The sequence below is a fragment of the Neltuma alba genome, unplaced genomic scaffold (genome assembly GCF_004799145.2).
Source record: "Neltuma alba isolate B1F8T4 unplaced genomic scaffold, ASM479914v2 tig00012604_pilon, whole genome shotgun sequence".
In the NCBI taxonomy this organism is placed as follows: Eukaryota; Viridiplantae; Streptophyta; class Magnoliopsida; order Fabales; family Fabaceae; genus Neltuma; species Neltuma alba.
Window position 1 is genome coordinate 86,897 of NW_021637051.1, and position 13,861 is coordinate 100,757.

A 13,861-nucleotide genomic window follows, 5' to 3' on the forward strand; every position below is an offset into this window, starting at 1 on the left:
GTATATTTTAATTTTTAATTACCGGCAAAAAAATTTAATTTTTATTAATCTTACTAAAATCCGTTACACCTTAAATAAAATTTACTCACTCAAAGGATCTCCCCGTCAAGGCCCGCTAATGATTTTGCTAGTTTATTTAAAAAGAAACCATCTTTCTCACACAGATATTAAATTATTTTATATAAATCGCGACGAGAACGCCTGAACGAGGCTATGCGCAGGTTTCCGCGGGACCGGAGTCGCAGCTCATATAAATCTATCGATAGATTCAAATTTGGTGTTACCGGAATTCAATACTTATATGATAGTAGGACATAGGAGTCTAGCTAGGTTATTAGGTTCTTTATTCCGGCGAGGACGCAGCCACCGGCGACATTTGATCGCCGCCTATTAGATTCTGAGCCGAATTTGTAGTACGTTTTGGTAAGTTATAACCTTTTCCTGTTGTTTAATTAATGGCAACTTAAGTTTAAACTACGAGTAGTGTGCCTAGGCTATCAATTTGGATTAAATCTAATCTCGAGGATAATTTCTCAACTTGTTCGACTTGAAAATTTAGCTATTGATGCGAAGTTGGAGATGACGAGAAAAACCAGTGTTTGCGCGCTATGTGAGAACTCGAATCTAGCTTCGGTATGCACCATTTGTGTCAACTACAGGTATGTGACTTGATTTAATTATTTCTTCATATATTCTTTTGGATAAATAATTTTCCCCCGAAGGGAAAAGCTTATTTGATGTTCAGCTATCTTATGATTTTAAATTTTGTCGTCCAAGCAGTAGCACGCTAATATTCTTGATGATACTTATTCTAAAATGTTACCTATACATGAATGAACATGCCATCGAACTTGTTATTTGCTGGCTTATATCATTGCGTTTACACGCAATTCTGTTTTCTCTACTTCTGGACAGTGAACCTGTGATTACCGGTATCTGTTGCTTACTTTATTCATAAATTTATCTAAATGATGTTTTCCTTGGCAGATTGAATGAGTATTATCATTCCTTAAAATCGTTGAAGGCTCATCGGGATTCCTTGTACGCAGCATTAAGTGAGGTTCTTGTAGCTAAGGTTTGAACAATATTTATGAATTATGAAATATGAATACGTGTTATTTCTATTTATTTCTCTAGTGCCTCGTTTTTAATAATGAAACAATCATGATTAGATCATTTAAAATTTCAGAATAGATTTGAAATTTTTTAATTCTGAAAGTATTTTCAAGAACAAGGAAAAGTCCCTGTCCTTGCTTAACCCTCTTAGGAAAATTTTGACATGCCAATCTGCTTGTAAGTCAGAGAACAAAATTTCCCCTTTTTCTTTACATTTTTGCATTTAACACCATTATCTTCATTCTTATTTCCCAGTTGTACATTGTTAATTTCTAATCTACTTGTGCATTTTGTAATTTTTTGTGCAGAAGGTTCCAAACTTTCTGATTTCTTTTTGTTTTTTTTAGGAGCCTTGCATTATCTCCATTCATTTTCATTAACATCTTTGTATATGATCTTCACAAGGGGAAGGCAGATGATCAAAAGAATTGGAGAGTTCTTCAACATGAAAAGCTTACAAAGTTGAGGGAGAAGCTCCGACTTAGTAAAGAACAACTTGCGCAAGGTTAGAAATCTTTATATACATATGCATCAGAAATATTGCTATGAGATGACGTTTTACTCTCTGGGTCTGGAATAATCAGTATTTTTACAGGAAGGTCTAACATAGAGAGTAAATCCCTTGATCTGAAACTCAAGCTCAGTGCGCTTGAATCAGCCTTTTCTAGGGTATGCTTGTTTTCTTTACTTTTTCTGCAAATGTTGTTGCCATGGACATTGAAACCAGACTGTCATGTAATATATTGTCAAGTTTAATGTGCATGAGTATGCGAATTTTTCATACCATTATTTTTCCTTCTGCAGCTGGAAAAAAATCGAGTTGACCAACTGGAGAAGTTCTATCCTAATTTCATATGTACCCAGATTCTAGGGCATGTGAGTACTGTTGTTATTATTAACCTCCAATAATCAGGAACTGTTTTGTAATTATACACAGGCATTCCCATCCACATTCGTGGGATTCCCAAGTTTGTGTAACGTAACTGACGAGTCTTGCTTTATTGTTCAATCTCAGGTTTAAGCTGAAAGTTTATGTTCCTCTCATACCTTCTTCACAGTGAAACATCATTCGTTTTCTACAAACTGCAAAATTTATGTTCTGATTTTTTCTTTCCTTTCTTTTCTTTTTTATTTTAAACTGCAGAGAGCAATTACTGCTGAACGTCTTCATAAACAGTCTGTGGTCATAAAACAGATATGCAAGTTGTTTCCTCAACGACGGGTAAAGTATTGGCTGCTTATCAGTACTCTGTTGATGCGTTTCAGTGCATTGTGATTTATTAAGTTAAAAATGCCTGCCTTTGGGATATCGTGGTTTTCCATTACCTGTTTGGGGATAAATTTGTCCTTTGTCTCTCTTTGGTGTTCAGCTCAGGGCTTTTCAAGGGCATTTACATTTAGATGTGTTTATGATGTCATCTCCATTTAGGGTGTGGTCTATTACTAATGTAACCATGTAACCCAAGCCTTGTTCATAACTTCAATGTCTCAGGTGGCTATAGAGGGAGAGAAAAGTGACGTTTCTAGTGGTCAGTATGATCAAATATGCAATGCACGCTTGGCAAGAGCACTTGATCCCCACTCTGTTCCATCGGAAGAGCTTTCTGCTTCTTTGGGGTGATTTTCTTTTCTTTATAAAATCACACGTGCATGCACATTTACAAGCAAATCTTTACAAGGGCATCAAACAGCATAGCACCGTGTTTCCATGCTAAATATAGAGCTATACATGTTTGATAAATTTGCAAATTATAGCCCATTTCAAGTATACTCTTTCAGCGGTTCAGAATTCTATATCCTCATTTGAATTTTTTGCTGCATATTTACCAGTTATCCGTTTGTTTGTAAATCAGATACATGGTGCAACTTCTAAATCTTGTTGCGCATAACTTGGCTGCCCCAGCACTTCATAACTCAGGTTTTGCGGTGAGCACTGATTCAATATTCTTGTATCGACCCATTATTTCCTTGAAGCCCATGTTTCAAACTTATTCAAATATTCCAGCCCAGCTACTGGCAAAATAAACAAATAATTTAACAGGTCAATCTGGCCTTGCAAAGTTGGACCCAAACACACATATAAAGACCTGTTGACACACACACATCTGAATTTTTCACCCCATATTTTGATCCTAGCTCCGTCATTGGACCCAAACACAGCATATTTACCCCAAATATGGTTTTTCCTCCAATTATAATGTTCATTGTAAAGTTTATTATTCATCATGGATTATTACCAATTTTCCACGTTGGCTTCAACGATGACTTTTTTCCCCCCAAGAAGGAAACTTTATTTAAATATGTAATGCATAATTTACTTTTGCCTCAGGGCTCTTGCTCTCGAATTTGGCAACGAGATTCTTATTGGGATGCACGCCCCTCCTCAAGGAGGTATTTCAGTGAAAATGTATTTAGTGTGATTTATTTGGAATTACTGGTTTCTCTGATCCAAAATACTTCTTAATTTTCAGCAATGAATACCCCCTTTTCATACCGCGCCAAAATTACTGCTCTGCTAGTGGGGAAAATTCATGGTCTGATAGAAGCTCAAGTAATTTTGGTGTTGCCTCAATGGAATCTGAAAGGAGGCCTCGCCTGGATTCCTCTGGGAGTAATAGCTTCAATTATGCCTCAGCTTCTTTACATTCTGTTCAAACGCATAAAGATTTGCAGAAAGGGATTTCACTTCTGAAGAAAAGTGTAGCATGCATCACAGCCTACTGTTACAACACCCTAGGCTTGGATGTTCCTTCTGAGGCATCTACTTTTGAAGCATTTGCAAAGTTATTGGCTATACTCTCATCATCCAAGGAAGTTCGATCTGTTTTATCCTCAAAGATGGCTCGTTCCAGGTGCTTTTCATGTTTACCTTTGAATGAATCTTTACACACCATTTCATGAGAATTGTATAGCATTTGTTGAAACAACAACAGGTCTTATCCAACTAGGTAGGACCGGCTATATGGATTGCACGACGCCATCGTTCTCTATCAACAACTAAGTCTTTAGATAGGTTGTTAACCAGAAGGCTTCGTTCAATGATCTCATTGAGCGTTTTTCGCGGTTTTCCTCTGTCCCTTTTTAAAGGACTCCAAACCGTCTGATCTACCCTTCTCACCAATGCTTCTAATGACCTTCTCTACACATGTCGAAATTATCTTTAATGATGTTCAATCATTTTCTTTTCGATAGGCGCCACCCCTACTCTTGCTATGATACTTTCATCTCGACTCTTTTTTTTTCTTTTTTTTTGGGTATGACTATACATCCATCTTAACATCTTCATTTCTGCCATCCCAACTTTATGTTCTTATTTTCCCTTAAGAGCCCAACATTCACTACCATATAACACAACTGGTCTTATAGTAGTCCAATAGATTTTTCTCTTAAGCTTCTCAGGTACTTTCTTATCGCAAATAACTCCGGTAGCCTTTCTCCACTTTAACCATCCAGCTTGTATTCTGTGAGAAATGTTTCCATCAATTTCACCATTATACATTTGTTGAAACAAATTGTAAATTTGCAACCTTAATATATTTATGACCATGTGCCATTGTCAATAAAATCTTTTACTATTCTATTAAATAACAGAAATTTATGGTGTTCATGGAGTCATGGACTGATGCAGGCAGCAATATAGCTGTCAGTAATGCTTTCTTATGTGTCACTTCATTTGAGATTAAATCACAACTTATTCAGGTGTATGCTTGGTAGTTCATTTGTTTGTCTTACTGGCTTTATATATCTGGTTTCTTTCATAATTTTAACTGGTCGTGAGAAATATATGATTGTCTTTAACCAGAACATGTTTCGGGATTGCAGATGCTTAGTTTCTTTCATAATTTGGTTTTGGAGTTTGAAGTAAAATAAAAATTTTAATACCAGCTTTTTCTCCCCCCCCCCCCCTTTTTTTAATCTTTTCGATCAGGCCATGCAAGCAAGTTCAACAGTTGAACAAATCTGTGTGGAATGTAAATTCTGCTATATCATCAACCACTTTGCTGGAAAATTCACATTCGGTGCCAACAAGGGTAAATGTTTACTTGTCATTGTTTTTTGAAGAAAATGCTTGAGGAGGTTTTTTATGTTTCAGTGACTTTAGTTCATAAATTGCAGATAACATGGAGCAGAGTCCTTCTGGATTTCTAAGAATTGCATTTAAAAGAATAGAGAATTTTCTGATAGGTTTACATATCTTTTCTAATATTAGGAACAGGAAACGGTTTACACTGGCCAGCCGTTTGGTGTCTGCCATGGCTTAGTTAATAATCTTTTACTTGCTTCTGAAGTTTACTTTTCTGTTTCACTTTATTGCCTTTTCAAGCCCTCCTTTGGGAAGGCAAGCTGATCTGGAGATTATACGCGGATATGCTTTGCTATGTCATTTCTCATCAGGGTACAAAGCTGTTGTAACGTACAGGACTTATTTTGTAGTTTTTATTTGCAGTCGGATGTTCAAAATAACCATATTAAATACCTCATCATCCATCCCAAAATGGGCTTTCCATTTGTATGATGATTCATGTACCTTGTCAGTGGTTTCATCATTTTCTTTAATTCCTTGAATTTCTCCTCTTTTGCAGAGAATTGAAAATTGCCTGCCAAGTTCTGCTGCTAGTTTTCTTTATGTCACAGATTCATCTGATGGAAAAAGTGAGTGCCTAATTGAAGGATGGGATCTTGTAGAGCGTCCAGCTTTTCCTCCTCCCCCATCGCAAAGTGAGGATGTTGAGCACTGGACTCGAGCCATGTTCATAGATGCTAAAAAGAAATGATCTTTGTCTGCAACAGATGGTTACTCTCTCCGTACGTGCCCTTTCATTTAGTTTTAATATTTTAGAATCGTTTGAAAGTGACTCATGAACAACTGGACTACTAGTACTCTAAAAGGGAATAACATATGAAGATTGGGCTACTGGGTCCATTCAAGCTATTATTCAGTAATGAGATCCGGTTTCAGACCGAATTTGCCCAGCCCAAGGTTAACTTGCCTCTGCGGGACTTGCCCGTTGATCTGTTTCACTTTACATGTCTAATAATAGTTGATGGACAGTTAGGACGCAATTAGGCTGAGCTACAATTTACATGGAGAAGTTCAAGGCTGGCAGATTCAAATTTTGAAAAGCTTGATCTTTACTCGGGTTTGAGCTGCAACTGAATCCGAGTCATATTTTCAAAATTTTGAACTAAAATCGGAAGCAGCATATTTTTCTGAGTATGCATCAAAATTTTCTGAAGTTAACTTTAGACATTGGGCCTTAATAACCTACGATTCTGCATCGGGGCTTCTTGTTATTTCAGGCTTGCAATAAAAACTTTCGCTGATCCCCCCCCCTCCGGCCAAAGACTTGTTTTCCTTGACTGAAAAGCATATTGATGTGTTTCGGTTTTCAGGTTCAACGGTGAGAAAGCTGACCCAAGATAGCTGAATGTATGGATCATATGCGCTGCAAATTATCTGGGGCCCTCTTTTCCTCCCTTTATTTCTCTGTACATATAGCATCTAGCGAGTTCTCGGAATTGAGACTGTAAATATTAGGTCATGTTGATAGAAGTCTCCAGTGCGTTAGTCATAACTAGTTTCCGCTGTCGATCATCAAAATCAACGTCTAAGTCAATGTTATTATTCTTGCTCTGGCCCTTTTCCCCGCTTTTTCAGTCATGGGAACTCTGAAGATAATCAGTGTTATAATGAGCTCAGCAGGCTCACTACTCCTTCATCTTTGACGACCTTTAGACCCTACAAAATATGAGACGTTTTCCTATGTGAAGATAATTTCGGGAGCTCTGCAAAATCCAATTCCTTGAATACAAGTGATATTTTGCCTATTGATTGTTCATGTACGATGCGGGTTCGATCGAATTTCTTAAGATTTAACCTGACGTAAATTTGCATTTTGCAGACTTGGGCAAATCCAAGCCCTAGGGAAGACATTCCCCGAGACGAACTATAAAATCTAATAATCACATCTCAGCTATATTTGCTTGCGAACCTTGTATGATTTCCCCTTAGTTTTACTCGTCAAGTTCGGTGTCTGCTCCCGGTTTCTGTGCTTGCGCGAACAAAAAGCACTGAATTCGAAAGGATCTGTTTGGTTAATGTTGTCTCCGAAATTTTGATTTTATTAGAAGGCTGTCTATGATCTTGTAAGAAAATTTTAATGAGCCTGTGAATGTTTTCAATAAGCGGAAAGCTAATTAAATTGTGGATACAAGTGACTTTTTATTTTTTGACCAGCTAATCAACTATTTATTTGGATCCAATGTTATTGCTATGGCCTATAGGTATTTCTAAGAGTACACCTATCTTTTATTTACTATTTTATGGGTTTTGTTGCTTATATTTTAATTGAATTGCCGATGTAGTTGTTTTGCCAATTAGTTTTCATCTTATCTTTGATTAAAAAAAATTCGTATTACTATTACTCAAATTCTTCTGAAGGTGCAACAAGCATCATGCTTGTAGTACTCTTGAAGGAGAGTGACAACCAATAGTGAAATAAACAAATACTCTTCCGATCCTTAATATAAAACCCATTTAACTAATTTGATTATATTAAGAAGTTAGGTGAGTTAGTTAATTATAAGAAAAGTGACACATTTTTCCTAAAACACCATAATCATCTTTTTTAATACTCCATCTTCTTCTTCTACTTGATTATGGTTGAGGGAGTATCCATAAGGGTAATTTAAAAAAAATGATAAATATGAGAAATATGTCTTATATTTATGACTAAAATCAACTCAAGAATTAGGTTCTATATCAAGGACCGGAGGAGTAATTCAATTTGATTGTAAAAAACCCATTCTTAAAATGGAGCTGAACTGATCCGTCGTAGTTGATATTTTGGGGTGAGTTCTGTGAATCGCGACTCTGCCTCCTGCAACATTGATACATTGAATGACAAATATAATATGAGAAAATTATCACTTTTTTAATTGTAACTTTAATTTCATAAAAGCATTGAAAAACGGTTCATTTAAACACAAGGACTTCATTTAGGTCAAGAAAATATCATAACAATTATAACATGTGATTTAAGTTAAATTATACAAAACCCTCTTAAATTTGTTCCATTTGCGAGCCCCTTTAAGTTTTGAAGTTTATGTACCTCAATCATCAATTATTTTGCCATTTCATTGATATTATGTTATTAATAAAAATATTTTCTTAATTTTTTGTGCAAATAATTCTCTCGTGTCTAGATAACGTTTATGGACAAATTAAGGGATAAGATTTATTATGAAGTTTTAAATTCAAGCTATAGGCTGGCCCGCTTTGAGATAATATATTAGTATTAGCATTGTACATCATATAGGCTGGCCCGCTTAACCCCAATAAAATTATAAGATGGTTTTTTTCCTTTGTGGCAATTAATGCGATTGGGTTAGCAAAACAGTATTTTAAATGTAAAAAGGATATGTCAATCAAATAGTTTAGATTGCTCGTCTTAAGTTAGTATTCGTGTTTTTTTTTTTAAAAAAAAAAAATAATTGATGATTGGATATAGTTAAATTCCTTTTTCCCCCCCCCCCATCGGATAGAGTTAACTACCATGGTAAACCAAGAAACAAAATTATTCAGACAGAATGATGAAAGTTAACAGATTGCAAGGAATATCGCAAAATGATTTATATCTAAAACAAATTTACTATTAAAATTTAATTCACTAGAGTTTTAAACGTATACATTTACTCTCATAAGATTATGAAGTTGATGATTCACGTATCCATTATACATTATGGTTGCGTTTTCGTACCTTAATCTTCTTAAGCCAGCAATTACTTTGCTCCAACCGGTCCCTTTTGTCCTCCATATTCTTTGTGTACTCCTTGAACAATGATATCATCAGATAAACAAGAACAAACAAGATTTCTATTGTGATCCTCGAGTTTGGAAAGCACAGGCAGATGCAGAATTAAAATATATTTTGCTTGTATACACTGACCTGTTTTCTTGCCCTCGATCTGGCTGCAGATTCTCTGTTCTTGATCATCCTCTTCTGCTTCTTTTCAGAATTCTCTTTCAAGGTCCCATCCGAATAACGTCGTTTCCTCTCTGTATCGCCTCCTACTACTTGTGATTTCGACGAACATGCTATCGGCAATGAAATCCCTAGCGGCGGAACCTTATCCGAGAAACATATTTCCGAAGCTGATTCACGAACATTCAAATCTGAGTAGTTAATGCCAGCTGGTATCTGCAGCTGCATTTGCAGTGGCAGCCAATTTGCCTGCTGGGACACCATCTCCATCGGATCAATTGCGATCAGCGGCTGAGCATCGGCGCCGACGTGCTCCTGATTTCCTACGTTCATAGCCCCCGCACGTACCATCAAATCTGCAGCAGTTGCTTCCTCCAAACTCGATTGATGGACCTGGTTCTTACCTGTTCGGTTCACATGTTCTTGCACAACCAAGTCACTCCACGCTTGATCCAGGATTTTCTTACTAATCATCGTCGCATTTAAATCCAAGTTATCTGGGAAATGCGAAACAGGCGAGGAGGATGATGGAAGGTTACGCGTAATTTGACCTCTCTCGGTTGAAATCGTGTTATCCAGAGGCTCACCAAAACTCATTCCAGACAAAGGCTTCTCATCTTTGTGTCCCAATAAACTCTGAAACTCATCAAAGTTTTGGTTATACAGAAATCCGTGCCGACAGAAAGTTAAGTAGTGTGGATGTGGACTCTCAGCTGTATCTGTGGAAACCATGGCGATGTATATTAACGACGACTCTCCCAGCTACAGAAGAAACCCAAAGAAGCTAAGCTGGTACTATTACTAACTTGTAATGAAAAAGGGTACTCAAGAGCGAAATTGGAGCCGCCACAAAAAATAAAAAATAAAAAATCTAGGAATGTGCTTAACATAATGTGCCCGACTTAAATTAGGTGAAGGAGATCCTATTTTTAGAGAGAGATAATCGGAAAATAGTCTCGCAGTTCTCATCTTTAACTGTCATTAATTCCTGATATTTTGCACCATATTGTTGGGATAACTGAACAAGCTTGTGCGCTAGCCTATATATATTTGATAATAATATTGATAATTATTGGGTCCTTTCTTGTTTAGATACGAGTATTTAATTTTATTCATATAAAATGTTCTTGTCTAGACATTTCTATATATCTTAAATTTGTCACGAGGAGTCGAGTTTTGGTCCAAATTAATGGCAATTGGTATTATTATATTTTATTAAATTAACTTATTTTGTTTAATTAAATATATATAAATTTGAATTCATCATCAATTTAGTTTAATATCAATACTGATGGTAGATTTCACCGAAAAGAAAAATATTGATGGTACAAGGCCTTGACTGGTATCCAAGGGGATTCGAGATAGCAGAGCGCAGTGAACCACAAAGGTAATGCATCTAAAAAATTTAAACTATTTTTTTCTTTTTCAATTCTTACAATGATAAAGTTATTATACAATCTTTTTAAAACATTTTGATATTAATAGTTGTAAACTAACATTAAAATTTATTATGAAACGCTACATCTCAAATACATGATTTTCAGTTGTTAACAAATCTCCATAACGCTAACAGACTACATATGATCGGATTTTCATCAATAATTTTTTGATAACAAGGGAAGAAGTCAACGAAGTTATCATTTAAACAAATGTGTAATGTGAAAATTAAGATCAAATGATTTGAAGACATTGTTTCGTTATAATTAAAACAGAACCTAAAATTAAAAAAAAATTATTTTATTAACATAACTTGGCAAATTTAAAAATAAAATTTCAATGATTCAAATTGAATGTAAGTTTGTTAGAAACAAGATGACTTTAATATCTTAATTTGTTAAACAGGAAGTATGAAATAGCATAAAAAGATAAAACAAAATAAATATTGTTAATGCTGAATAAAATTATAAACATAAAATTGAAATGATTCATATCGAATATAAGGAGGTTACAAGTTATATGTATTTCATAACCATTTTTTTAAATTGAATGGATCACAATGAATATTGTTTTTGAAATAAAAATATATGAATAAATCTTAAATGAGTAATAGCTTTTATTTTAACTTAGATATAAGAAATTCTTTTGTTATAAAATATAAGAGGCGCCCATCCTTCTATTTTGCTTGAGAGAAAAATGTAAGCTGACCCTTATAAATACACAAATCTAAAATTTCTAAGTAAAACACCATTTCTTCACTGTTACAGAAATAACTTAATTTATTTTTTTTGGGAGCAACCTCTCTCTCCCTCTTTTTTTTTGACCACCGGGAGCGCAACCTCTCAATGGAGCACCCGGAACTCCGTAAAAGCACAAGGTCGCCATCTTGAAGGCTTAGTGTAGTTTATCTTGTTGGGCTTTTGTTATTTTGGTATGTAGACAAAAAAAAAAAGAGAGATCTTGTTGGGCTTTTTATCACGAGAACCTATTCTGATGTCTGGGCTTAATTTATGGGCTCCAATCGCATCCAAATATTCGTTATCACACTCAGTAGCCCATTCAAACAGTCCCTTCATGAAAAAAGGCAGGCTCTCGGGATGAAATGCTTGGTTTGGATGGACCGATGGAGTAGAAAATGGGAGAAAACGGAGAGAATACTATAAGAAAACTCTCAAAAATAGTATGAAAAGTTACTGTTTTTGACTCCCTCTAGGTTTTTATAGGCCTATAAAAACCAAGGGTTAGGGAAATTGCAGATCGATGCTACTGTGCCTTTTCCCTCAGCAATTTAGCTTCTATAATTTGTCCCCCCCCACTTGAATGATCAGAGCAAAAAGAAGCGGCTCATAACCGAAGGCAGGTCAATAAGGTTTTGTTTCTTTCATGTCCAGGAAGGAAAACAAGCGGGAAGAATTCCCCACTTTATGTCTATAACTACCTTACTAAAGCAAAAACCTCAAGATTTTATGAAGCTACAGAACGCCACTGTTCCATTTATTCCAAACAATTAGGGACCTATAGATGTGGTCAAAGAATATAAGATCGTGAAGTCCCAAAAGAATATATTAAAAAACGATTTTTTTTAGCCAGTTTGGAAGGAATCTACGCCACCCTTTTGAACCACTGGATGGGAAAAAAAGGTCGCTTGTGTTCTTGACTAATTAAGGCATATCATTTTGCTGATATTCCTTCACAACATGCTTTATGGTTGTTACTGGGTAACCTTAAATTAATTCCGATCCTTTGAGACTTTTACGTAAGATTTACCACCGTTTGTAACTCATTCCCACGAGCCACTTATGTGCCGTATGTGTAAAGTTCCTTCCAATAGATCAGGCATGCACGTTCGAAAGCTAAAAAGCATGCAAGATCCAGCAAGAGAGCCAAATTTAGCCAAACAAGTTTCTTTTTTAACCGAATGCTTAACGGAAAGATACATTTACTTATTTTATAAGTTATCCCAAGAACCCCCCCCCCCCAAAAAAAAGTTTTTGGCCTCTGGGTAATGGAGATACACATCAGCTAATGGAAGAAAAAGAAAAAGGAGATGGCTTTTCGTCCGCAGAGAAAAATGGTTAAAAGTTGTGGCGGATGACCTAATTCTTGTGGTCTCCATCTATAAATCTTTCCACTTGTAAGATGATCGATATAGAAGTTTTCTGTACCAAAATGCTGTGTGCCCAGCATGAAGTTTGTCAGATACTGGTTTCTATCTATGATTTATGGTTAGTTTCCACCACTAAGGAATAAATAATTTACTCAAATTTTAATTAACTTGTCTGACCCACAAGAGGCAGATAGCGTTAATTGGAATTAACTAGCAAATGACCAGGTATCAACTACCACGCTTTACCACTTGGCATATTGATCAGTTACACACCTTTTTAGCTGTTCATATCCCTTCCTTTTATCTTTAAAGCAAGTTTTTCATGTAATCCTTTCCTTCTCGTGTCACCCAGAGCCTATAATACACATATATTATATATGCCACTACGCAGTTTTTTATGCTAAATGAATTAATTAAAAACTCAAACATGAATCAATAATTAAAAGATCTTCATTTGAAAATCCACTGAACTTTAACTAGCTAGAATACTTATTCCACAAGCTAGCCGGCATGGTATCCACTTTTTTTTTTAATATAGAAGGCAGGAGTGGCGGGTATCGTTTAATGAGGTTCTTATTAGGAATCTGGGGGAGTTCACTTATAAACTTTTCCATAATATTATATGTTCATTTAACAGTAGTTTAAATAACGTGTTGCTAATAGAATTTGCTTGCAAAGAATCAGCTAAAAATTAATTTTAAATCGGCCACTTGTATGAGCTAAGATTGATGATGAGGGATTGATTCATGAAATATGAATCGAACTTTATTAAAATAACTTTGCGTGACCCATGGGTAGCAGAATTAACGATGGTCTAATAAAGAGAGCTAAATCCACATGAAATGCACAAGAGATGCGAGCTTGATACCACCATTATTGATTAAAGTTGAGCTGACAGCGTTCGCTTTTTGGTGATGATAAAGAAGAAGGGGAGAAAAAAAAAGAAGAAGGGCTGGGAAAAAAAAAAAAAGATAAAAGGAAACTTGTCCCCTTTTCGAAAATCTTTTATCTCTACCTTTGAAAAAGGCATGTGTTGGTGTCGTTTATGGTGCCCATACCTTACCTCTGAGGTGGGAAGGGACGAGTTGATTAGTTGGGGCATAAATCAACTAGCCAATCCATAATCTTTCATGACAAAGTTGACGTGTTTCACTTTAACTAAATAATTAGTTTACTTAATCAAAACTTTGCTTTTCCAGGCCAAAACAAGATAAGC

The 13,861-nt window shown here is 35.6% G+C and overlaps 2 protein-coding genes across 4 annotated transcripts; one reads left to right on the top strand and one right to left on the bottom strand.

The window, feature by feature from the left end:
• The first annotated feature begins 175 nt into the window (after nucleotides 1-175).
• LOC114729112 (uncharacterized) lies at nucleotides 176-6,945 on the top strand. Of its 3 annotated transcripts, none has more exons than XR_003738710.1 (14): nucleotides 176-423; nucleotides 560-659; nucleotides 988-1,075; nucleotides 1,522-1,621; nucleotides 1,712-1,785; nucleotides 1,921-1,992; nucleotides 2,261-2,338; nucleotides 2,609-2,733; nucleotides 2,970-3,042; nucleotides 3,446-3,507; nucleotides 3,588-3,968; nucleotides 5,045-5,147; nucleotides 5,233-5,512; nucleotides 5,700-5,765. XR_003738710.1 is itself a non-coding variant. In XM_028916066.1 (14 exons), exons 2-13 carry the CDS (start codon nucleotides 580-582, stop codon nucleotides 5,889-5,891), a joined length of 1,428 nt encoding a protein of 475 aa, XP_028771899.1. In that variant the 5' UTR covers nucleotides 177-423; nucleotides 560-579; the 3' UTR covers nucleotides 5,892-5,922; nucleotides 6,511-6,945. The 3 variants fall into 3 exon arrangements, 2 of the variants coding, with proteins under 2 accessions (XP_028771899.1, XP_028771900.1); XM_028916066.1 differs by lacking the exon at nucleotides 5,233-5,512 and adding an exon at nucleotides 6,511-6,945 and having other exon boundaries at nucleotides 177-423; nucleotides 5,700-5,922; XM_028916067.1 differs by lacking the exon at nucleotides 5,233-5,512 and adding an exon at nucleotides 6,511-6,945 and having other exon boundaries at nucleotides 177-423; nucleotides 5,700-5,907.
• Nucleotides 6,946-7,894: 949 nt separating this feature from the next.
• On the bottom strand, nucleotides 7,895-9,856 carry LOC114729124 (ABSCISIC ACID-INSENSITIVE 5-like protein 2). Its single transcript, XM_028916083.1, has 3 exons — nucleotides 9,066-9,856; nucleotides 8,877-8,948; nucleotides 7,895-7,997 (listed from the first exon to the last, which is right to left on the bottom strand). Exons 1-3 carry the CDS (start codon nucleotides 9,831-9,833, stop codon nucleotides 7,926-7,928), a joined length of 912 nt encoding a protein of 303 aa, XP_028771916.1. The 5' UTR covers nucleotides 9,834-9,856; the 3' UTR covers nucleotides 7,895-7,925.
• Between the last annotated feature and the right edge of the window lie 4,005 nt (nucleotides 9,857-13,861).

What these genes read in the sequence shown, in the direction of transcription:
- LOC114729124 (XM_028916083.1), bottom strand. Translation starts at nt 9,833, where the DNA reads ATGGTTTCCACAGATACAGCTGAGAGTCCACATCCACACTACTTAACT. An exon ending in GATCGAGGGCAAGAAAACAG is followed by an intron (nt 8,949 to 9,065) that starts GTCAGTGTATAC and finishes TCATTGTTCAAG; the next exon opens with GAGTACACAAAGAATATGGA. An exon ending in GCTGGCTTAAGAAGATTAAG is followed by an intron (nt 7,998 to 8,876) that starts GTACGAAAACGC and finishes TCAATGTTGCAG; the next exon opens with GAGGCAGAGTCGCGATTCAC.
- LOC114729112 (XM_028916066.1), top strand. Translation starts at nt 580, where the DNA reads ATGACGAGAAAAACCAGTGTTTGCGCGCTATGTGAGAACTCGAATCTA. An exon ending in TTGAATCAGCCTTTTCTAGG is followed by an intron (nt 1,786 to 1,920) that starts GTATGCTTGTTT and finishes TTCCTTCTGCAG; the next exon opens with CTGGAAAAAAATCGAGTTGA. An exon ending in GTACCCAGATTCTAGGGCAT is followed by an intron (nt 1,993 to 2,260) that starts GTGAGTACTGTT and finishes TTTAAACTGCAG; the next exon opens with AGAGCAATTACTGCTGAACG.